The sequence below is a fragment of the Panthera leo genome, chromosome A1 (assembly GCF_018350215.1).
Source record: "Panthera leo isolate Ple1 chromosome A1, P.leo_Ple1_pat1.1, whole genome shotgun sequence".
Classification (NCBI taxonomy): domain Eukaryota; kingdom Metazoa; phylum Chordata; class Mammalia; order Carnivora; family Felidae; genus Panthera; species Panthera leo.
In genome coordinates this window covers 2,299,947-2,325,283 of record NC_056679.1, presented here as the reverse complement: position 1 = coordinate 2,325,283, position 25,337 = coordinate 2,299,947, and the positions used below count along the sequence as shown (strand labels likewise).

Here is a 25,337-nt window from a genome sequence, read left to right as displayed (position 1 = left end):
GTATAATTTCATTCTTTCTAATCAAATGCGATAACAGGATTTTCCAAACTTGCTTCATAATACATTCACTTGGAGCGCTTGTTAAAAATGTCAAGCTCTTTCCGGCCTCCCCTGATGATGTTGATTCTGAAGGTCTGGGATAGGGCTGTGGGATCAATCAGTAACACTTCCTCCCTCTCTCTACTTACCTTTGTTATATTCCTGATCTACTTTCTGTCTCTGTGAATTTGCCTATTCTGGATACCTCTGATGAGTGGAATCATACGGTATTTGTCCTTTCGTGTCTGACTTCTTTCAGTTAGCATAATGTTCTCAAGACTCATTATGTTATAGCATATATTACTTCGTTTCTTAAATGGCTGAACATATTCTAGCTTATGGACATACTGTTCCTGTTTTGTCATCTGTCATTTGGTGGTGGTTTCAACTTTTTGGTTACCGCAGATAAGCAGACACTTCCCTGACATTCACGTGCAGGCTTTTGTATGAACGTGTTCCCACTGCTCGTGGGTGTACACTTAGGAGCGGAATGCTGGGTCGTGTGGTGATCCTGTCGAGCTTTTTGAGGAACGGCCAGACTCTTCCCCAGGGTCCGCACCGTTTCTACATTCCCGCTAGCAGCGTGTGAGGGTTCCATCTCTCTACACCCTCCCCCAAACTTGTTATTTTCCAACGTTTGTTTTTTTATGATCGCCATCCTGGTGCGCGTGAAGTGTTATCTTGTATCAATTTTCATTTTCCTGATGAACGGTCATATCGAGCATCTATTTTTGTACGTGTTGGCCACTGGAACATCTTCTTTGGAAAAATATCTTCACATTTTTTACCCATTTTTACCGGGCTTATTTAGGTTTTTACTATGGAGTTGTAAGAGTTCTTTATATATTCTGAATACTAGACTGTTACCAGATAAATTATTTCCAGTAATGTTCTCACGTTCTGGATGCTGTCTTTTCCCTTTTTTGACAGTCTCCTCTGACACACAAGGTCTTAATCTTGATGAAGTCCAGTTGATCCATTTTCTTTCCTTTAGTTGCTTGTTTGTTTGGTTTTTTAAATTATTTTTAAATATTTATTTTTGAGAGAGAGGGAGAGAGAGAGAGCACATGAGCAGGGGAAGGACAGAGAGAGAGGGAGACACAGAATGGGAAGCAGGCTCCAGGCTCCGAGCTGTCAGCACAGAGTCCGACGCGGGGCTCGAACCCACGAACCGCGAGATCGTGACCTGAACCGAAGTCGACACAGCCGCCTGAGCCACCCAGGCTCCCCTTGGTTGCTTGTGCTATAGGTGTCCGTTAAAGAATCTGTGAGCTAATCTGGGTTCATGAAGAATTTCACCTCTTGTAAAAGTTCGTATAGTTTTAGTTCTTCTGTTTAGATCTCTGATCCATTGAGTTAACTTTGTATATGGTAAGAGGGCGGGTCCATATGCATCCGTTTGCATTTGAGTACCCATCCAGTTGTCCCAGCACCATTTGTTGAAAAGGTCGTTTCCCTAAAGAAGTCTTTGCACCAGCTTCTTTCATTTTCAGTCAAAAAAGTAGGGATGTTCTTCCGGAAATGTTTCATCATTGCTTTTTGAAATGCTCTTGGGTGACTAAAAAGAATTCTATATAGTTGTTTCTACAGGTTTTCTTAAGAGACAACAAGGTTTAGGCTGAGTCACATCTCCCCACTAATAGAACCTACATTTTATTTTCTGAGGTTTTTTTTAACATACTTATTCATTTTTAAGTAATCTCTACACCCAGCATGGGGCTCGAACTCATGACCCAAGACCAAGAATCACTTGCTCTTCTCACTGAGCCAGCTAGTTTAGAAGACAAAACTTCTTGGTCTATCTTATGCTTTTCAAATTGACTACAGCTTACCCTTAGTTTCAGTTTATTAGTTGTATTTGAAGTAGGTCTTTGCTAGTATAATTGATCCTTGAACAATATAGGGATTGGGGTGCATACCCCCATGCAGTCAGAAATCCACATAGAGCTTGTGACTCCCCAGTAACTCAACTACTAATAGCCTTACTGATAATATAAACAGTTTAATAACATATATTTTGTATGTTACACATATTATACACTGCATTCTTAAAAAAAAGTAAAGTAGAGAAAAGAAAATGTTAAGAAAATCATAAGGAAGAGAACATACATTCACAGTTCAAACCCATGTACATTCATTGTTGACATAGTCCATTATGATTTCAGGATATTCCAAATTTCCCTTAGTTTCAAGTTTACGCTTCAAATTTCTTGTGTTTAAATACCAGTCTTTGACAGACAATAAAAAGCGTTGACAAGGATGTGGTGAAATTAGAACCTTAACATATTGCTTAGGGGAATGTGAACCGGTAGAACTTTGGAAAACAATTCAGCGGTTCCTCAAAATGTTAAACATAGAGTTACTATATGACCCAGCAGTTCCACTCCTAGGTGTACCATCCAAGAAGTAAAAATGTGCCTCTACACAAAAACTTGTCCATGAATGTTCATGGCAACATTATTCACAGTAGCCAAAAACCAGAAACAAACTAAATGCCTACCAACAGATGAATGGATCCGCAAAATATAGCATATTCATACAGTGGAGTATCATCCAGCTCTTTGAAAAAAGTGAAGTACTGATACAAGCTGCTACAACGTGCATGAACTTAGGGAACGTTATGCTAAATTGAAGAAGACAACCACAAAAGGCCACGTTTCGTATGATCCATTTTTATGAGATGTCCAGAATAGGCAGATCTGTAGGGACGGAAAGTAGATTGGTGGTTGCCTAGCAATGGGGGCGGAGCAGTGACTGCCAGTGGTTTTGCATTGTTTTCGGGTGATGTCATGTTCTGAAATTAGATTGTGGTGGTTGATGACTATACAACTCTGTGCGTACACAAAACCGTCGAACTGTGCAGCCTAAATGGATGGATTTTGTGGCATATGAAATATATCATAATAAAGGTTTACAAAATACATGTGTAAAATGCAATCCTTGTACCCAATTGAAAGTATTAATATTGGGGCACCTGGGTGGTTCAGTCGGTTAAGCGTCCGACTTCAGCTCAGGTCATGATCTCATGGTTCGTGGGTTTGAGCCCCGCGTAGGGTTCTGTGCTGACAGCTCAGAGCCTGGAGTGTGCTTTGGATTCTGTGTCTCCCCCTCTCTCTGCCCCTCCCATCTCATGCTCTGTCTCTCTGTCTCTCTGTCTCTCTCTCTCTCTCTCTCTCTCTCTCAGTGATAAATAAATGTTGAAAAAAAAAATTTAAGTATTAATATTAAAATTATTAAAGTTTAGAAAACGTAAATGGAGGGGCACTTGGGTGGCTCATTTGGTTAAACCAGCTCTTGCTTTCAGCTCAAGTCATGATCTTCATGGGATCAAGACCCATGTCAGGCTCTGTGCTGACAGCACGGACCCTGCTTGGGATTCTCTCTCTCTGCCCCTCCCCTGAGCGTGTGCACACACATCCAGTCTCTCAAATAAATATTTTTTAAAATAAAACATAAATGGAGACACTAAAATAATAAACACAAGACCCTACGTGCTTTTTTAATACCAGAGAACTCCTTGTGGGTCTAACAGATATGTAAATCAAAGCATCCATCTAGTGCAATTCTAGTAGAAAAGTGAATTGATTCATAGGAAGTAGCTTGGTTTTTATATGATGAAATGTTTTAAAAGCACAGATTGATGATAAATTCATTTTCCAAAAAATAACTGCTGTGTTAGGCTTCTAAGACTCACTTAGAAAAGAAGTCTCATTCTCATTCTTCCAGTTAAACATGAGGTCAGTACCTGTGTAGACCAGGGCTCTAAGTGTAATCTACTCTAACAGCATTTGAACACTATACAAAAGTACCAAATTTTTTCCAATTGGTTGCTCTACACACATAAACATTTCTACCCTGCGCTTTCTTATAAACACATGCACAGCTAAAATGGAGCCCAATAAGGATTCCCTTAGTTGTCAGACTGCATGATGGCAAGTAACTTGAGACCTCCATGCCCCCTGGCTCATCACCAACTCACCCCCAACCAGTGAGTATGCATTTTCCCGAGTGAGAAGAACAGGTTTAAAGCCCACAAGCACTGTGTTGGATGTTGGGATATAGCGGTGAATAAAACAGATAGTGCTATTGTGTTAGTGGAATTTACAGCCTGAGAGTCTGGGTAATAGACTGTCTTCAGTATTAAAGTTTCAGTGGAGAGGTCAGTGGGGCTAAGAGTGCTCAGGACTTACCAGAGGGTATGAGAAGACTGGATAGAATTTCCTTTAGTGAAGAACACAGCCCAGATTGCACATAGGTGATAAATTGGTCAAGATGCTGTGGCAGATTGTATTTCCAAAAATGGCTGCAACAGTATTTCTGTTCCCATATGGTCTTCCACAGCTTTGCCATCAAGAGGTGGAGCCTGTGTCCCCTCCCCTTGCCTCAATTCACAGAACATGTGTGGAAGTGACAGTATGGCGCTTTTGAGGCTAGATCCCCAAATGCCATATGGACATGAAGCCAGTTGCTACAATCACTTTTAATGGTGAAGGGTTGACCACTTTGCCCCAAAGGTCAAGAACGAGGCAAGGCTGTCCACTCCGCCACTCGTATTCAACACTGTACCGGAAGTCCTCACCGGTGCCGAAAGGCCAGAAAAAGAAAGGAGACCTACAGGTTTAAAAGGAAGAGCTAATGCTGTCTTTGTTCAGAGACATGATTATCTACGTAGACAATTACAAAAGCAATTACAAATAAAACTACTAAAATAAGTGACTTATCAGGGTCACAGGATATAGCCTCCCCATACAAAAGTCTGTTGCTTTTCTTTCTTCTTGCAATCTCTGATGCACACATGCTGTTTCTTACACTTTTTCCTACGAGTTCTAGCAAACTACCTGGTCACTTACTCAAAGAGAAGATCAAAGTCTTCAGATAGCAGTTGCCGGCTTCCTGCCACCAAAACTACTTGCATGACCCTGCCCCTCTCCTCCCTCCTCATCACGATAGAAGTGACTGGCAGGCTCTCCTCCCTGTTCCTAGAGCTCCCAACTCTCTGGGCGTCAGTACTGAGCTGATTCATGCTAATCCTTCAGATGTTAACGTCAGCATTTCTTATTTGGAGAAGCTTTCCATATATTCCCCTCTCCCCTTTAGTTTCTTAGCTGCTGTATTTCCCCCTTTACATCAGCTTTTTTTTAAAGTTTTTTTTTTATGTTTATTTATTTATTTTTGAGAGGAAGAGAGACAGAGCACAAGAGGGGGAGGGGCAGAGAAAGAGGGAGACACAGAATGGGAAGCAGGCTCCAGGCTCCAGGCTCCGAGCTGTCAGCACAGAGCCCGGAGCGGGGCTCGAACCCACGAACGGTGAGATCATGACCTGAGCCGACGTGGGACGCTCAACCGACTGAGCCACCCAGCTGCCCCTACATCAGCTTTTAAACTGGAATTAAATAATTTGCTGTTTATAATGTAGTTCTTATTATTTCACACTACTTGAGGTTGCAAAAAAAGAGTCACCTTTTTTTCCCTTCAAAACCAATTTAAATGTATTCGAAGAGCAGTTTGGCAAAGTTGACAAGTAGGCCAATTTTAGACCTCTCAGGAGATCACCATTTGTCTCCCTCTAGAAGAAATACCAACCAGAGGGTATCTATTCCTGTATTTATTCCAGCAGAAGTAAGCAAGCCACGTGCTCTGTTGAAGGGAAATGACGCCATTTAATTGGCCCTCCTTTTTTTCCTCCAGTTTTCACTTTTATTGCTGATATTGGGAAGTTTAGTTGTTTTGCTAGTGTGTCATTTTCTGCCTCGGTTTCCATATTAGCCGTGATTGGATTCAAGCGAGTGTTGGAGTAACTAGTCCTGCCATGTAGTGATTCTAACATCGATGCCAAGGTGTTCCATATATTCATGCAAAAGGTACGATGGCAGTGTCTCTGTTGTCTAATTTCTATGTGTCGAAAGCCCACTTACTTCCAGCAAAATGAAATGGAATTAGATACCGTTAATAATGTTTTACAGTTACAATCATCAAATAACGCTACTTTGGCTAGCGTTTGACCGCTGACGGTACTTAGTGTGTATGAATGCAGTTTTACTTACTTTAAGTATTAAAATGGCTGTTTGCCTGTAACAAGATGTGCTTGTTCCCTAGTTTTACTTCAGAAATCCTCTGTAAACGGTGAAAGCCACATGGTGGAAGCTCTAGGAGAAGTGGAGACCTTTAAAAACATTCTACTTCCTGAGCCAGAATTCCATCACGGTGCTTCATAGATCTTCAAGATCTATGCTTTCCCCTGCCAAGAAAAGCCACAATGTATTTTCCACGCTTCATGCTCATTTAATAAAACATCACAGTCTCAACTCTAGATCTACCTTTGTTGCTGTTTTCCCCCATTCTGTTATTTCCATATATGACTGCAGGAGTATATATGGAATAGCGATGATATAGTAAGGCTGGGTTTTTTATGTGTGTGAAGGTAGAAATAATTAAAGAAAGAAACGCAGGAATTTTCCCCTCCCTCCAAAAAACAGATCCAAAAAAAAAAAAAATCAGAAAAACCTGAAGGAAAATTAGATTATTTACAGATGGGTTTTATTCCTTATTCTTAAATAGAAAAATGTGTCCAAATATATTTGGGTTTATTTAATAAATATGTCCTGATGTTATAATTGCTGTCAGAAGAATAAAGGTCATGGCTCATCATACTACAGATCAGACCACGGACCTCTTGTTTTGATCTCCGGTCTCCTCGTTGGTACAGCATATGAACAAGTGGTACACAAGGGGGCGTACCTGGGCGAGACATCCCCCTGCTGGAGAGACCTGCCAGAGCGTTCTGGGTTTGAAGCACCACAACCCCTTCTCTTACTCAAGGAAAAGTTTATTAAGTTGGAGAAAGAGGAAACAAAAGAGATTAGGCATTCACCCCCAGTAGCTGTGACTTTTTTTTTCTTTTTTTAATCTAAAAATGAGTTTGATGTAAGAGAGCGATCCCTTTTTGGCAGCTAACATGTCATTTTCTAATTATTGATTCCATTAAAAAATGTTTTTTTACGAGAGATGTTCATTAGGTACATGGTTTCTCCATTTTGTATAATCAAATGCCTATTCAAATACCAAGCAGAACTTGTAATCCACACGAAATAGCCAGTGTTGCTTCTCTAGCCACCTCATGCTTAATCATTCAGTTCTGTGAAATTTCCTGACATGTTGAGAGTGGTCCACAGGTTCCCAATTACTACTTTAATAGCGCTCAAGGCATCTAACACCAGATTTTGAAAACCCTGGGTGAGAAACCCTTCATTGCCCATATTGTGACCTAATTCCTCTTGCACATCAGTAGGCCTTATTTGTCTTATTTGTAAAATGAGGATTATAATTTATTAACCACTGAAAGGCAAGGATCTGAATAAGAAGACATTCTGGAATCTTCTAACTCTTATTCAGTTACTCATTCAATAAATATTTAAATGCTAATCACTGGGCTACATTAAGGAAAGGACAGAGATGGAATCTGCCTTGATAAGGTTTTAGAATTTAGTTCTTACCTGTGATTCTGGTGTTATATTACCAATATATTATCAATTGGTTCATGACTTTATTGTTGTATTTTTCCATCTAGTACTGAATTTTACTGACTTAGCTGTTGACATCAAGACTTCTAGATGCAGGGAAGCAAATGCTACCTTCTTTCCTCACTTGGTTTCAAGTAGAGCATTTTTTTAACAAAGATTTTAAAAGACCAAAAAAAAAAAAAATCTAGCTATGAAGCAAATATAAGACCCTTTAGACATAGTTTTATTACTTAGAAACCACCCATATTGTCACCTTCAAGATTGTCATTTATTACTTCCTAGAATACATTTTCAGTTGGGTACGAGGATTAGTCTTTTTGGGGACTAACCTTAATTGTCTAAAAATAAAACTGCCCATAGTAATGAATAAATGTGAATATGACTTTAAAAACAATATAAGGTAAGTGAATCATGATCAATTTCTTTTTTTAATAGAATATAGCAGAGGCAGATAAAATACACGTATTACATAGTTTTCTGGGGTTTGTTATCGGCATTGTATTACCACACATTCACACAAACCCTTAGGTTTGTAAATTAAATGATAAGTTTTGTCTATTTGATAATCTAATGGTATATTAGCACCTAATATTAGAATCTAGGGTTCTTTGTCATTGGGTAACACATAATAGTTTAAAATTATCCCAGAATAGTAACATCTAATTTTATAAACATGGTCATAGATGTTTCTAAAAATGAGACCGTCATATTCACAGCTACTGTCTTTATTAATAGTGCAAAGCTAAAATCTTGATGGTTTATTAATGCCAAATGATAGAATTCATCCCCGGTAGATTTATAGTCCAAATTAAGCATCCCACGCTACAGAAAAGGCACGTGTAAAAATATTTATTTTTTTAACCCGTCACCTAAACTTTCATAGACCGTTTCATTGTACTGAGGGAACCTCATATATAAGATAATCTTGAGAGCAGAAGGGGGAGTTTGTGATGCACATGGCTTATGCGGGAAACAAAGTACTGGAGAACATTTTTCAGTATTCCAGATGGATAAGTGACTTGAGGCTGTCATCAGAATAAGTCTCAACAAAAGAAGCAACTGATTGCTTTAGAATTATAGTGGGTCAGAGGAAAATGCTGTGAGCAGTAAAAAAGATGGCTAAACACCTGAAAGAATTTTTGGGTTTTTTTTGTTTGTTTGGTTAATTTTAGAGAGAGAGAGCAGAGGAGAGGGGCAGAAGAAGAGAGGGAAAGAGAGAGAATCTTAAGCAGGCTCCACGCTTGGAGCATGGAGCCCCCAACTCGGAGCTCAGTCCCACGTCCCTGGGATTATGACTTGAGCTGAAATCAAGAGCCAGATGCTCAACCAACTGTGCCACATAGGGGCCCCAAGAATTTTAATTCTCTGTTATCCAGTTGGAAACTGTTAAAAATGACATTACTTTAGAATGGATAGTCATGTTGGCTAGACTTTTAAATTGACTGAAGAGCTGTAAACTTTAAAGAACTTTTCAGGGTTCAAAAAGGTAGCTTTCTAAAACACAAATGTGTATGTTTTTAATCAGTGAAAGCAAAAAGAATTTTTAAATCATCTTGGCAAGAATTTATGATACAGACAACTAAGAGAAGTATAAAAATGGTGATAAGATTTTACATGTCTGAAGTAGGGTGAGTGAAATTGAAAACTAGGTCTTACAAGAACCCACGTATCTTTGTGTTTAGACTTAGAATTCCTTGGCTCACAACTTTGATATAAGGATATTAGCAAAATTGACAAGTTTTTTTTTTTTAACAAATATTTAGTTGTTTATTTTGTCTTTTAAATGATTTTCTTTGTTAGTGGAAGTTGAGTTTTACCAAGTAATATGGATACTAAATAATGTTTCTTTTTTGCTATAGGTAAAACTTCAGTGAAGAAGCTGACCAAAAAGGTAAGTAGTATGTGTGGGAGAAAGTTCTTTCTTTATTTCTTTTCATTTGTTTTTTGGTGACATAGAAAATGTACTTTTATAAGTTAAACTTAAAGATTTTAATGTGTATTCAAAGGATATCGAGGATATACTGGCAGGAACCCAACCAGCTTGTCGTGGATCAACCTTTTTTAGAGACCTTGGCGATAAAGGTAATTTTGATTTGTTGTTAAATTTCTGTTTATGTGTTTGGGGTGCCTGGGTGGCTCAGTTGATTGAGTGCCTGACTTTGGCTCAAGTCATGAGCTCACGGTTCATGAGTTCAAGCCCCACGTCAGGCTCTGTGGTGACAGCTCGGAGCCTAGAGCCTGCTTCAGATTCTGTGTCTTCCTCTCTCTCTCTCTGCCCCTTCCCTACTCATGCTCGCTCTCTCTCTCTCTCTCTCTCTCAAAAACAAATAAACATGAAAAAAGAAAAAGAATTATTAAAAAAATTTTCTATTTATATGTTTTATTTAACCGGGGTATTATTAAGGAATTAAGTTGTGAGGTCTGCATACAGTAGAGAATCTACATAGAAAATGCTTTAATACCATGTTCTTTAATAGATGTTTTTAAATAATAAAATACTCATCAAGTAAGAAATAATTTTCTCAAACTCTCTGAGCGATTTACAATTTTAATTAAAGTCTGGGGAGGAGGAACGGGGCCGGGTATCTAAAGTGAGAAGAGAAGGCCTCAGAGAGATCCAGAGGAATACCACCATTTAAGGCAGTAGAAGAGGAAGCCGTGCCCAAGAAAGAGACTAGGGCAGAGCGATCAAAGAAGCGAAAGAGAATCAAGCTAATGTTAACACAGAAGCCAAGAGGAGAAAGTGTTAGGGGAAGAGAAAATTAAGTTCAGACCACTTGAGAGACCTGGGTGTGATCAAAAGGAATTAGAGGGCAGTAGCTGGGGACGGAGACAGACCAAGGGAATGTTGGTTCATGTTAGACCAAGAGACTTGAGCACGTTTCCTGTTGATGAGAGGGAGAGATAGGAAATGAGAGAAAGGAAGTATGAGTGGGACAGACTCCTGGAAAATGGGAGAGAAGGGATTGTCTTCAGAGCACCAATGGGAGGATCAGCATTCCACAGGGTGCACAGCTTTTCCATTGCACCAGTAAGAAAGGATGTATACAGGTGGGTGTTTCATGCAGATTTTGCAAATTCAGTGGCAGGAACCTGAAGCAGGTTGTTTTGGATAGCTTTGATTGTTTTTATAAAGTAGGACGTGTGCAGAAAGAAGGTTCAAGGTAGCTTCTGTGATTAGGAAAGAGACCCAACCAGAGAGTCCTAGGAAACCTCAAGGGATCGAAAAAGGGACCTCAAGGGGCCGACGGAAGATAGCGTCGGTCATGAAAGAATAGTCACCAGTCAGTGCGGTGATGGGACGATTCTCCTGCCGGCTACAGGTAGGAGTCGAAATGTTGGACAGCTGTATTAGAGTTAGGATTTTGCTGAGCGAATGGGTAGGAGAAGGGTCACAGGCTAGGGAATTCAGGATGTTGAGGGGAAAGAGGTTTTAAGTAATGAGCCATGGAATCTGAGCAAGATAATAGAGAAGAAAGTCGAATTGCAAAAGAAAGGAAAGGGGAAATGAAAAGAAGAAAGTGGAACAGGGAAGTGAGATCTGCCAGTGAGGTTGAAAGCCAGCTCTAGTAGGAGTCCCAGAGCAGAACAGAGCTGGCAGTCAACGAGTAAGGTGCCGAGGTTTACGATTTCAGAGGTGAAACGGTTCTGGGTGATTTCGGGGTTCTAGGTATAGTCCTGGAATTCGAATCTCAAGAATTAGTTCTCAAGGATGTGAGAGAGTGTGATCGGAGAGATGGACCGTGAACCAGCTACTAAAGCCTTGGGCGACTGAGAGATGGGGAGAGGGCACTTTGGTAGATGACCGCTGAAAGGGAAAACAGACAGTGGCCCAGCCGGATGACATTTGCCTCAGGAGAACAGAAATTTTTGTTAAGAGGTTAGAAGAAAAAAGGTCTAGAATTAGCAGTGAGGCGGGAAAAAATGAGTAACCTCCCTTTCAGAAGTCCTTAGCGGAGATCCAGGTTTCAGATAAGGCAAGACCACGCATACGGTGAATGAAGAGGTGAAAGATGTTTACTGCGGAGAGAATTTCAGGGCACAGTAAGAAAGTTTGGGTAGGAGTAGAGGAGTGGGAGACTGGTTGAGTCAGGAGAGATGAAGCATAGACCAGCATGCAGATGTGTAAACACAGAGGACAGGCGCCATTTTGGAGGGGTGTGAAGCTGCCGAGGGCAGTTGGAGGTCGGCCGAGAGGTAGGCAGAACCTCAATCTTAGGTACCTGTAGAGGGTGTGTTAAAGAGTTTAGCCCTCATCCTAAGAACCGTGGGCTGCCCTTGAGTTTAAAGTAAGCAAGTGACAGATGAGAGCAATCACTCTGGCAGCTGGCTAGTGAATGGAGTGACGAGGGAGCAGAAGAAGCAATGAGGAGGGTTCACAATAAGGTAAGAGGTTGTATGCTGGAGAGGAGGGAATGGAAATGGAGAGAAGAGTGTAGATTTGCCAGATATTTTGGTGATCTTTGGTGATCGAGTGATGGGCCTTAATGACTGACTGGATATGAGAGGGAGGAAGAAGAAGGAAACATGTCCGATGCCCAGATTTCTGGTTTAGGCGAATGATTGCGCCATTCACCAGGATACGTGGATCGTAGGGGAAAGAGCGAAGGGGGTGGGGGGTGGGGGGGGCAGAGAATGAGTCCAGTTTAGGACATAAGGCGTTCAGATTTTCTTATCATCATCGAAAATGGCACTGGAAGCCACGGTGGCAGATGTGACCACGTAGGAAGCACTGAGGGGAGAAGAGGCCCCGAGATAGATCAGGTCAGTTTAATGAGCGGGCAGAAGAGGAGGAGCCCTTTAAGCGGCCTGAGAAGGGGTGGTCGGTCGGGGGCTCACCCAGGGGAGCGGCCTGGCGGTGCGGTGCCAGAAGTGCTTCCAAACAAATGCACATGCTCAGTAACAACTTGAATACCGGAAATATTTACTGAAGGCTTCCTACGTATCACATCGTATGCGTAGCCCTCTACACGTATTACCGTGTTCAGTCCTCATCGTTCCTTTGAGGAAGGTACCTTCGTTTCATACTCCCGTGTTCTAGATGAGTTAATTGAGGCGCAAAGAGGTTACGTAACCTGCCCAAAGTCATAGACGGGGAGTAAAAGCACTTCCTAAATAGCCTTTAGCTTTACTCTCCTATGTATTCAAGTCGGATTTCACTTCAGTAAGTGTCGGTGGAATATATTTAAATACACCCGTACAAGTAGGCAGAGGACCTGCGTGGTCCTTTTCACGTAAGGACCAGTCTGTGACAGGTAGAAAAAGGGTTCACCTGAAGGTGGCGATGAATGAATAACAGATAACGTTCTCTCCTGTTATCTGAGGAAGGAGTTGGAGAATTAAGCTCCGCGTGTAATTTCCAAGTCAGTTGTTCGTGACCCTTTTATTGAGTGCAGAAGACTTGTGACCATTTAGCTCGAGAGATTTACAACATTCCCAAATCAACATTTGTTTTCACTTTGTTTTTGTATGTCAGCGTTAGTTTTAAAGTAAGCGTAGCATAAGTGTATCACGTAACGCTCCACAAGAAGGAAAATAAAATGTGACAAAGAGGGGAGCACATTGGCACCCTAACTGCAAGAAGGCAGCAGCAATCAAACTGCTGATTATTAGCGAGCATCGATCCTGCTCGCACGTCAGTGGGTCGGCATCTGGTGAACCGCATAGACTTTACGTACATTTGACGAGTGCTCCTCATACAAAACGTGACACCACCCCACCCCAGCCCTCACCTGATTCCTTCCAGTCGGCACCACAACATCCCTATGTACTTTTGTCAAGTGGGAATTTCCTGGGAGGTAGTCTCTGGGTAGTGAATAAGGGTATATTCTGGACTCGCAGGCTTATATTCAAATTTTTCCTGGTTTTAGGACCTCGGGTAGTTACTTAATCTCTTTCATCCTCATTTTCATCACCTTTAAAACAAGATAGTAATGCCCACCTTCATGGGTTTGTTGAAAGGAGGTAATCAAGTAAGATGTTTGTGACATTTATAGTATCTGCTACATGGCCGCAAAAACTGACGAAGATCATGGGCTGTGTTTATAACTGATAATACTGGCAGTGTTGTGATTGCTGTATGTTTTCGTAAGATTTTAATGTTAACCAGACCTTGGCCTCTTATTAGTGAATTTATAAATTAAAACAAGTAATACCTTTAAAGTCATTGTTAATAAAGATTTTAGGAAATTGTCGTTAATCTGGCACTTTAGAGTGGTTTTAGGTATAATATTTAAATCCCAAATACTGATATTTAGATCAAAGCTGCAGCTTTGAGGTATCCTTTCATGACAGATACTTTCTGAATGCATTTTGAGACTTGAAGAAAAATATCATATTTACCAGGTGTGAAAACTTGAGTGATATCTATAGACATAAACTCATTTACTTTAAATTTTTTTTAATGTTTATTTGTTTTTGAGAAACAGAGACAGAGCATGAGCGGGGGAAGGACAGACAGGGAGAGGGAGACACAGAATCTGAAACGGGCTCCAGGCTCTGAGCTGTCGGCACAGAGCCCGACACGGGGCTTGAATCCACAAACTGTGAGATCATGACCTGAGCTGAAGTCGGACGCTCAACCGACTGAGCCACCCAGGTGCCCCCAAACTAGTTACTTTCTATCTGGTTGTATTTTCCCCTGAAGAAAGGAAGCCAGGGCAGGGGGAAGGCAAATTCCAGAAAAATTCTGACCTTGTGGCAGAATATTAGTCTAAGTAGGAGGTTAATTCAGCATTCGTATAAAGCATTAATACAAATAGGTAATTTTAGGAATTAAAAGTTATTCTTAAGGGGAATTCATAAAATAAAAACTGAAGACAGAAAATTTAAGTTACTTTAAGAGAGGGGTGCCTGCGTGGCTCATTCGGTTAAGTGTCCAGTTCTCGATTTTGTCTCAGGTCATTATCGCAAGGTTTGTGAGTTCGATCCCAGCGTTGGGATTCTCTCTCTCTCCCTGTTTCTCTGCCCTGTGCACATGCGTGCTCTCTCTCCTCTCTCTCTCAGAATAAATAAATACACTTTAAAAAATTTATCTTAAGAGAAAAGTGTTTGAGAGATAAAAGATTAATCTGTAGTACTCACACGAGAGACTCATTTTCAAGGGCCTCAGAAGCACACTTCACTCCTGCAGAGAAGTAACCTCCACAGGCCTCATTCCCTGCCATTAACCTGCCCCACTTTGGGGAGTGCCTTAAATGCCGCCTGCTGTTCTGGCCAGACTTCCCTCGCCCGTCGGCTTCCTGCCCATTGGCCATCCTCCTCTGTTAAAGTCATCTCTGGAACCACCGGAGGTCTTGTGCTTTCTCATGTTTTCATTTTGTTTCACTGTGCCGTCTCTCATATCTGTAATTAAACCACAACTTCTCTAAGAGGAAGACTCCGTGTGGTCGTTTGCCTAGCATGTTGCCTAAATGTTCTCTGGCACGTAACAGATACTCCTCTAAGATTGCATTGCAGGGGCGCCTGGGTGGCTCAGTCGGTAAAGCATCTGACTTCGGCTCAGGTCACGATCTCTCGGTTCGTGGGTTCGAGCCCCACGTCAGGCTCAGAGCCTGGAGTCCGCTTCGGATTCTGTGTCTCCTTCTCTCTCTGCCCCTCCCCTGCTCATGCTCTGTCTCTCTCTGTCTCAAAAATAAATAAACATTAAAAGAAATCAAAATTGCATTCCATGCTAATTATATTTCATGGTAATTAATGTTAACATTGACATTGCTGATGACAAATTATTCTGACCTATTTGAATGAGTCTCTGGAATATTTTTGTTACAAACCTGAGTTAGCCTTTCTGTGAATTGAAAGTGTGAAGACTACATGTTTTTACAACTATTTTCCAGTTAAAACTGTTTGGCACTTTATATGGATCTTTTTCCCAGTTATAATTGGTATCACTTATCAGCAAAATACACTGTCATAAATTTTAGAAAGAATACATTGACTTTATCAACACCCGAATAAAAGCATGAAATTATCACCAAGTAATTTTATTTTCTTTTTCATTTAGACACTTTTTTGACTTAAAATATTTCTAAAATATCCTAGGTGAAATGTTTGCCCCCTGGTAACCAACATTTTATCGGTCTAATGACTCACAGCTATTTTATAGAATAGTTTTCCTTTTCCTGACCTAGATCTTCTCTAAGTTGAAGTTATTCACTGTATTACCGTATTTTATGTGGTGTGTGGTCATTTCAGAGTTCATTACCTATGAAATGAAGTCCCTTAAAGTAAAGAAACCTGATCTTGGCAGCCTTGTGCACAAAACAGGTTTTTAAGTTGCACTACCTGACTGTAGATTATAAGAACATATGCCTCATATCATATTCTGTGTTCACAATCATGAAGGTAATTATTAAAACTAGTAGAATTCACAGTGAAGTATATCCTGTCCTGTGCACGGAAGAATTTTGTGAATTTTAAACCTTTTGTTCCTTTGCATAAAGTAAAGGGGCCGTGCCTCCAAAGCTACCGCCTCTGTCTCCAGCAGCCGACAGGACAGCCGCGTCCTCTCCCCGTCACCGTCACCATGTGACAGGAGCACCGTTCCCTGTGACGGGAAGGGCCGCCTGCCTCCCGTATTGGTGCTGGGCCTCTTCTGTTGCCTTCTCGAGACTTCTCACCCTGCTGTTACTCCCTCCCCTGCCCCATTCTCTGTCCCGCACTCTGTCGTGCTTTCTTACATAGCTACCTCTGGACATCTCCCATCTTTGAGGAAAAGCCTCCCTCCGCTGACCCTACATCTGCCTCCTGCTCTCTCCATACTTCTCGGCCCTTTTCATAGCCAAGCCCTTTGGGCTGCGTTGTGCTCACTTCCTCACGTGCCAGGCCAGGCATCCTCCTGCCCACTTGGGCCAGCACCCACCCTCCGGCGACACCACTCTCGTCGGGACCATCAGTGACCTCCCTGTTACCAGACCCGGGGAAGCTATTCTGCATTCTCGACGCCCAGGACCCCGGCAGTACCGATGCTGTTACCTGCTCTCACCCCAGGGCTTCTAGGACCCCGTACTTTGTCGTGTTGTTTTCTTACCATCCTAGGGGTTTCCTCCTAGGAAACCTTCCGTGAAATTCAGCCATGAGCCACCTAAACTGGGGAAATCAAACAGGCCCTTCTGATGGGGGGAGTCTGAATGAAGGGGCTGACCTCTCAGTCCTGAGCAAGCAGTGAGAAAGCCCATCTCACGGGAGGGGATGGAGTTTGAAGGCGAAATGTAAGGATCTCGGAAGGAAGTAGGAGGCTGTTGGGCAGATGAAGGGCAATGTCTTTGAGACCTGAAGTGTGACGCGGGGGTTGAGATTTCAAAGAGCAGTAGGCAGACACCCCTTTTCTTGGTGGAGAGAAGGTCGCGAGTGGTGGCAGTGCTTCCGTAACACGGATTATAATGCAGGCCCGGAAGCAGCGGTGAGGTTTGAAGGGAAGACAGTTATTACGGTTTCCAAAACTGTGTTTACTTACGGTCTTAATTCTTCAGGCAGGGGAAAAAAAATCTGTAGGTTTTCTTTATTCTCTTCTTCTTTTGGGGGGAGGGTTTTGTTTTTTTTTTTTAAGTTTTATTCTCTTCTTGAAATTGAGAGCACTGTTCTCCTCATTCAGCCTCTGCTCGCAGCACAAGATGCATGAAGCATTTTCGCATATTGGCAGATGAGGAATTGGAAAAGCATCCTCATGAGAAGTATTCTGTCAGGATTCTCTTAGAGTGTGGCCATTTCCAGAAACCGTGGTTCTGGTGTCCAGGAGAAGGACTGTGAATCTGTGTATCTTTACAGATATATAGAGGACACTGAGGGAGATGATCGGGAACTTCTTTATTCTCTTTACTTTCAGGCACCTGTATGTCTGTATGTCTCTCTCCCCCCCAATATATACTCTCTCTCTCCCCAAATACATATACATATACATATACATATATATATATATATATATATATATATATATATATATATGTAACTGTCAAGGGAGATAAATTCATCAGCCTACTCACACATTTTCCTGTTGGGTAGTTCTCTCTCCCTGTTCCTTACATAGCTGGAGAACTATTTATATTCCCAGAAAGAATAGGGGCATCGTACATTTCCAAGATTTCTAAAAGCATGAAAAGCCAGTATTTCTAGATGGCTGGGGAGAAGGCCCTTCGTGATGGACTGTTAGAAAAACAAAACGGAAGTCCGTACCAGAAAGGTTGATATTTTTTCCTTTAGGTAAAGTGCACGAGGATAATAGTGTGAGAAATAGGGGAAAGGAGACAGAGAGAAAGAGAGCTTAGGAGGAACCAGAGGAATAAGTGACTGCAAGGATAGACAATATCGATGGCATTCATTTCAAAGTCAGCAAGAAGGAATAAATAATCTGCACTGCGCAGCCGCAGGAGGGGAATGAAACCTAACTTCCTGCCATTGACCCCGGAGCGTATGAAAGCACAGCCTTCGTTAATGAAGGACCAGTAGGGAGATCGGGACTCAGAGTATGACTGAATGATGGCAAGAAGGGTAAGCAGCCGACAGGGACACGCGCAGCAGGGTTGCGTGCGAAAGGGCAGAGTGAGAGCCGCGAGCTCCCCGTTCCTCCAAACGCTGGCCTCCCTTAGCGTGGGCTTTCCTGTGCCGGCCAGCGTTCCACTCTGACCGCGATGTCGGGCCCAACCCTTCGCGTTCTCCGTCCCTCCAGCAGCACGTCTGCTGCACGACTCTGGAGCTGGCAAGAGGGCCCCCGGCCCTGGGGACGGAAGGGGTCCGGAGCCTCACCACTCCTGTGTGCCCTGGGAGCTTGCACGTTTCTTTAGTGTCTACTGCCTCTGTAAGATGAAGGCAACGGTCTCTGCTTCCACAGTTACGGTGGGAACAACGTAAGTAAGGCTTCTCCACCGTGCCTTGAGGTCAAGGCCGGAAAGATCTCTTTATTATTAGGCAAATCCAAGTGCCACGAGTTCTCTTGGATTCTTTGAAACTCCGTGATCCCAGTTCTCTTGGTACCTCTCTTTCTGTCGTCGGTTTCTCTGCCTCCTCCTGGCCACGCAACACCGGTGCTCCCTAGGATCTGTCCGCTTACGGTTCCCCTGCTCCCGTTGGTTTGGCATCCGTGTGTGCCGCTGGGACTCTCAGATCCCAGATCCCCGGCCGTGTCCCCGTCTCCGGCCCAGGCCGCTCTCCTGAGCTCCAGACTTCGGTATCTCAGCCTGCTGCCCGATGCCTGCTCGCGCGACTCTCAGTTCCCTGGAGCTTCCCGTATTCCAGACCCAACTCATCATCTTGCCCTAAACCCGCACCTTTATTTCTAGTGTCGTTTGGTAGGACTGCTTTTCACCCACCGCATCGAAACCCAGCAAATCTCTTGGAACCCTTTCTCTCGTTGCCACTCCCACCCTGCAGATGGGGAGTCAAACACCGTCTTCCTGATGTCGCCTGCTGGGTATTTATCTACTTCCTCCTCCCTTCTGCGGCTGGAGAAGAAGTTACAGGAAACAGACCAAGAAAAAAATCTTGGAGAGGGTCTCAACAGCAGTTTTTTGTTTTTCTCTGAAATACACGAATTGAAATGTGCATTTTCAACTTAAAGAAAAAACACTGATACGGGGCACCTGGGTGGCTCTGTCGGTTGAGCGTCCAACTTCGGCTCAGGTCACAATCTCACGGTTAGTGGGTTCGAGCCCCGCGTCCGGCTCTGTGCCGACAGCTCAGAGCCTGGAGCCTCCCTTGGATTCTGTGTCTTGCTCTCTCTCTCTGCCCTCCCCCGTCACGCTTTGTCTCACTGTTTCTCAAAAATAAATAAATGTAAAAAAATTTTAAAAACACTAATACGAATATTATGATAGAGGAGAGATTCAACAGGTACACTTTTTTCACATATGCTTTGTTGATTTTTTTTCTTTATTGATATTAATGAAGTCACTTGAAAAGAATGTAAAATTTAGCTACGTTGAGAACAATTTTAAATATTCCATTTTACCACATAAAATACGTATCAAAAATTACACCATATGATAACTAGCAAAAAATAGTATACCTTTGAAATAAGAAAATAACATCCACCGTTCATTACTATAAAGAAAAATACGAGTTATCGTGCTTTTTTTTGCAAGTTCCATAAAGGTTTTATTACACCCAGAGAGGAGAGGTTCAGTCCTTGGCTGCCGCTTCCCTCATGTCTTCCTCTCGGCACAGACGTGTGTCCCCACCCTGTTCTTGGTGAACTTGAGGGCGCACTTGTCCTCGGAGACCTGGAGCAGCCCATGGCACACCGCTCGATGGACAAAGCCGCACGCCTCTCACATCACGTCCTGCGCGAGCCTGGTGTGCTTGCTGAGGCGCCCGTGGCCGCGGCTGTGCCTCAACTTGCCCCCGTCCTTAGTCACCTTGTGGCCCTCGTTGAGGCCCAAGGCCAAAGGGCAGCGCACAGCCACGGCTGCTACTCCTCAGGGACTCCCACAGCGTGCGGCTCGTATGCGCTCTTGTAAACTGAGCAGAATTCTGGGGGCGCCTGGGTGGCTCAGTCGGCTAAGCGTCCGACTTCGGCTCGGGTCATGATCTCGCAGCTCGTGGGTTCGAGCCCCGCGTCGGGCTCTGTGCCGACAGCTCGGAGCCTGGAGCCTGCTTCGGAATCTGGGTCTCCCTCTGTCTCTCCCTCTCAAGGGTAAATAAACATTTAAATAAGTAAGTAAGTATTGAATTTTTTTTATTTTAAACTGAGCAGAATTCTCAATATAATACAGCCCTTAAAGATGTACTGAATATAAATTAAATACGTTGTAAGATAAATAAACATGTTCTTATGGTAGATGTGTTAATGTCGCTTTGGGAACCAGTAGCAAGTCACTTTCTAGAATGGGTCCAAATTTAAAACATTTTTAGAGAAGCATAGTCATTAACAGAATTGAATCCTCTCTTCTTGTGGCCCTTCCTTAAGGATTCATTCACAAAGTTTTAAATACAATTATTTAAAATACTTTCCTATTTGACATGTACTTTTAAAACATTGCCATTTACTTCGCAATTAAGTGTAAGCGATATGTATTGTTTTTCCTGTATTCCAAAGTGTCAGTTTCCTTTACAAGTGTTTCCAGAGGGCAGATATTGAGAATGCTGTCGTAGAATTATATTTTTTTTTCAATTTTAATTGTAGAACTATATTGTTTATCATGCACTTGAGAGTGTAGGTGCTGTTTTATACTGTCTCCACTCTGTTTATTCAAGCTTTTTATTCAAGTCAGCATGTCAAAGAAAGACACCGGAATTTTCTTTCTCACAAAGTCCCCATTTAGAGGACGTGTACCTGTGCGGAAAGAAGAGAAGAGTGAGGCCTCCTCTTGGCACCGAGCCCACGTCAGTCTAGCATTTTGGCCGTTTTTTCACATTGCCATAGTCCTTTGAAAATTGCAGGCGAAAAAAAGCCAGCGTCCACTTTACTGAGGCTGCCAAGCGATGAAATGCTCTGATCCTTCACCTCACACCAGAGCACTTCTCTCGGGTACGGGGTTTGACAAAACACATTTCTTTCTCTCTCCATATAAACGCTGAACGTTTTTAAGGAAAAATACCTGAAAACTCACGGTGGGCTTTTTTGTTAAAAAGAAGTACACCGGCTCCAAAATAAAAACAAGCAGAAAGTTGGTAATGCACAAAAATACGAGTCATTAAAAATATTATTTTAATATTATCATTTAAATTTAAAATATATGCCTGAAGTTGCTTGTAGCTAAACCATTGAATTACCTGGATAGAAAGTCCTTAGCCGCCTTGCTCTGAACTTGGGCCCCAAGTCTGTGCGCCACCTGATTGGGAGCCGTCAGGATCACTGCCGTCAGCCTCTGCGGGAGTTCATTCCTGTGTCTAGGCTACCATGGGCCTTAGCTCCCATTGCTTCTTCCACATGGATGTTATTTCGGACCATCAGTAACTTTTTAATTTTCATATTTAGTTTTCATTTTCAGCCTTATCTGTCATCCCACCCCACTTAATTAACTTTTCTTCCATCATTTGAAGACCATTTTTAGAATTACTTCCTCTGTGACATCTCTGATCACCTCTGACATCTCTGCAAATGATTTCACATACTTCCAAAGTCGGTAACTTTTACTATCACGGTCTCTTAGTAGTATATAGCATTTTTATAAACATTTTTATTCCGGCCTCCTTGATGGAAGTATACAGTACCATCTATTACGAATTCTTGCCAAAAATCCAACTTGAATCTCAGCACACTTCTAGATCCAAAGACTAGTGTGTAGAAAATACAGAAGTTAGAGGAACATTTGAAATGACACCAAGAAGATATAGTCAGCAAAATTCTAGACGATAAGAAACTTTATAGGACTGACGGCCAGGCATCTTTAACAACTAAGTTGAAAGAGAGGGGGGGAAAGACACGGGAGAATCTATAGATTTTTTAAAAGAGATTGACAGCACAGGGAACAAAAGAAAAATGTTAAACTTTTGTGAATCAAAGTACACAGAGAAGAGAGTGAAAAGACAACCCACAGAATGGGAGAAAATATTTGCAAATCATATATAGGGGTTAAAATCCAGTATATTTAAAGAACTCCTGTAACTCAACGACCACAAAAAAACCAAACAACCCAATTGAAAGGGAAAGACTGGAATAGACATTTCTTTGAAGAAGATACATGATTGACTTCATGATTTCATTCCCACATGAAAAGATGCTCCACATCACCAACCATTAGGGAAACGCACATCAAAACCATAATGAGACAGCACATAATAAACACCATTATTATCAAGAAAAAAAATTAACAAGTGTTGGCAAGGATGTGGAGAAATGATAACCTCTCTGCACTGTTGGTGGGAATGGAAAATGGTGCCACCACTTTTGAAAAAAGCATGGGTGTTCCTCAAATTAAACACAGAGAATGACCATATGATCCAACAATTCCCCTCTGGGTACGTACCCAAAAGAATTAAAAGCAGAGATTCAAACAGATACTTGTACACCAATGTTTGTAGCAGCATTAATCACAATAGCCAAAGAGTGGAAACAACCCAGATGTCCATCAACGGATGGATACACAAAATGTGGCCTGTGCATGTAGTGGAGTATTATTCGACCTTAAACAGGAATGGAATTCTGACACGTGCTGCCATGTGGATGAACCTTGAAGACATGATGCTAAGTGAAGTGAGCCAGGCACAAAAGGACAAATATTGTATGATTCCATTTATATGAGGTCCCTAGAGTAGGCAAATTCATAGAGACAGCAAATAGGATAGAGATTATAGGGGCCGGAGGCAGAACGAATGGAGTTAGTGTTTCATGGGTATGGGGTTTCAGTGTGTGGTGCTGAAAAAAGTTTTGGTAATCATTGCAAAACAGTGTGAATGTACTTAATGCCACTACCCTGTACATTTAAAAATGGCTAAAATGGCAAATTCTGTTATGGGTGTTTTGCCACAACAACAACAACAAAAAAAGTGGCCTGAGTCCTGTTGACCAAGTACAATGCAAGGACCTTTCTCGAATCCTGATTTGAGAACACTTGAAAAATTGTTTTTCTGATACAGGGACGTTTGTAAAAGTGGTATGAATCTGACGATATTGAGGGATTATTGGTAATTATTTGGAGGGAGGGAGCCGTGTTTTTAGAGATACAGCTTGGATTTTCTACTATGAAATAATATATGAGATTTGTTTCAAAATAATCCAGTGGGAAGTGGGAGAAAGGAATGGAAAGAGGTATAGATAAACCAAGATCTGTCATGAGTTGATAATTACCGAAGCTGATATATGTATAATACACTTATTCATTATACTCTCTCTACTTTTGTGCGTGATTGAAGTTTTCCATGATAAAGTTTTTTTTAATTGTGTATTTCGCTATTATATCAAATTTACGATCCGGAAGGAAAAGTTTTTTGGCTTATCAGGAGGCCATGATTTACAAGATACATTTTCTGTATTTATTGCTATTGTTTTCATTGCAGGCACATAAAACCAGACACTATCTATTTGAGCAAGAAAGGACAGACGTGGAGCTAGTGGCCAGACACAGAGCTAGCTTCAAGTTCAACTTAATCCAGGGCTCAGACATCACCAGTATCCATCTTTCATACCTGCCAATTAGGATTGGCTGCATTCTCAGGCCCTAAACACCGGCTGTCTGGCAGTTCCAGGCCCTCTTTCCATTGCCTCACATTCCTAAGTGAAACATTCTCACATCATCAAAGCCCAGGAGGGCTGGCGGAGGGAAAACAATGAAGTGAAGGTTCAGCATTCTCATCAGAAATGCCACTCTGAATGACCCAGCCTAGGTCAAGGCCCGTCGCAGGTCCCTGCAGCCAGACATGTGCAGCCTGCTCCTTAGCTTGGCTCAGCTTCTTGCCCATGTCTGTGCCGATTCTGGGAGAGGACAGTGATTGGCTGAGCCAGTCAGCATCCACCTTGAGGGGTGAGAATGGGTAGTCCTACGCCTGGCCTGCATGTTGAGAATGGAGAAGGGATGGTTTCCCGAAGGAAAATCAAGTTACTGCTGCAAAGACTTAATTTTCTTATTTTAAATAATATAGTTTGGCCTTTGGTATATCAAGATCTCCGTTACTCTACTGAATTTTCAGATTTGCTTCACTTGAGATGTTGTGAACGGTGAAATTTGAGTGAGAGTCGCATAAAGTGCCGTGCAAATCAAACCTGTAGTGGATGCCTATTGTTTGCTAGCCAACATCCATCCCTCCTCTTACTGGTAATAGTAACCTGATGAAAAAACACGGTCTCTTTTTTTAAGTATCAGTACTGTACTTAACTCTATTGTAGAAGTTTTCCACTGTATCAAAGAGGGGTAAATTAAAGTAAAAATGTGTGTGTGTTTAATTCAGTGAAGTTTCCATATAGTACCTATATGTGATTACTTGTAAACCATGTAAAGCTTATTTCCTGATGTTTTTATTTTCTCCCTTTCAGGACTGATATCCTATACCGAGTATCTTTTCTTGCTTACCATCCTCACTAGTAAGTATCCCACAGTTGGTCTCTGTGATCATGTGCAATTCTCTGTTCTTGCCAAACAGTGTTTTGGAAGTTTGGCATTTATGTCTTTTATCGTGAAAAATATCACTGCTATCTTAGTTTCTGTGTCAACGAAATGATACTGTTGGATTAGATTATCCCTTCTACCTCCCTTGTACTATGGCTCCCCATAACTTTGTCTCCTTAAAAGACTTGTTGAACAGAAGAATGAGACTTAACCTTCGCATATTTAAAACCCCTCATTAGATACTCTTCAAACTTCCCGATCGGTACTCTTCAGACTGGTCATGAAAATCAAGGAATGAGCGAGAAACTTTCACAACTTGGAGCAGAGTAAGGAGACATAACAACTAAATGCAACATGATTTCTTTCCATTTTTTTTTAATGTTTATTTATTTTTGAGAGAGAAAGAGAGAGAAAGAGAGAGAGAGAACAGGGGAGGGGCAGAGAGAGAGAGAGAGGAAGAAACAGAATCTGAAGCAGGCTCCAAGCTCCTAGCTATCAGCACAGAGCTGGACTCATGAGCTCAAACTCAGGAGCCGTGAGATCATGACCTGAGCCGAAGTCAGACGCTTAACCAACTGAGCCACCCAAGTGCCCCCAACGTGACTTCTTATATTGATCCTAAAATAGAAAAATAACATTGATGGAAAAACATGAAATCCAAATAAAGTCTGTAGTTCGGTTGAAAATACTACTACCAGTGTTAATTTCTTAGTTTTGACAACGATACTGTGGTTATATAAGATGTTAAAAATAGAGGAAGCTGGGTGAAGAGTATGAGAACTCACTATGCTGTCTTTACAAC

At 42.0% G+C, this 25,337-nt stretch overlaps 1 protein-coding gene and 1 non-coding gene across 6 annotated transcripts in view; both read left to right on the top strand.

The window, feature by feature from the left end:
• The window catches only part of MICU2 (mitochondrial calcium uptake 2), a 142,375-nt gene that overhangs the window by 54,114 nt on the left and 62,924 nt on the right, over positions 1-25,337 (top strand). For all 5 annotated transcript variants that reach the window (XM_042928483.1, XM_042928822.1, XM_042928568.1 and 2 more), the window contains 3 exons: positions 9,419-9,450; positions 9,566-9,641; positions 24,463-24,510. In XM_042928483.1, the coding sequence (XP_042784417.1) occupies positions 9,419-9,450; positions 9,566-9,641; positions 24,463-24,510 (156 nt within the window). The remainder of the gene's footprint in view (positions 1-9,418; positions 9,451-9,565; positions 9,642-24,462; positions 24,511-25,337) is intronic.
• On the top strand, positions 15,022-15,106 carry TRNAR-UCG. The gene has a single exon. It is a non-coding gene; the product is annotated as a tRNA-Arg (tRNA).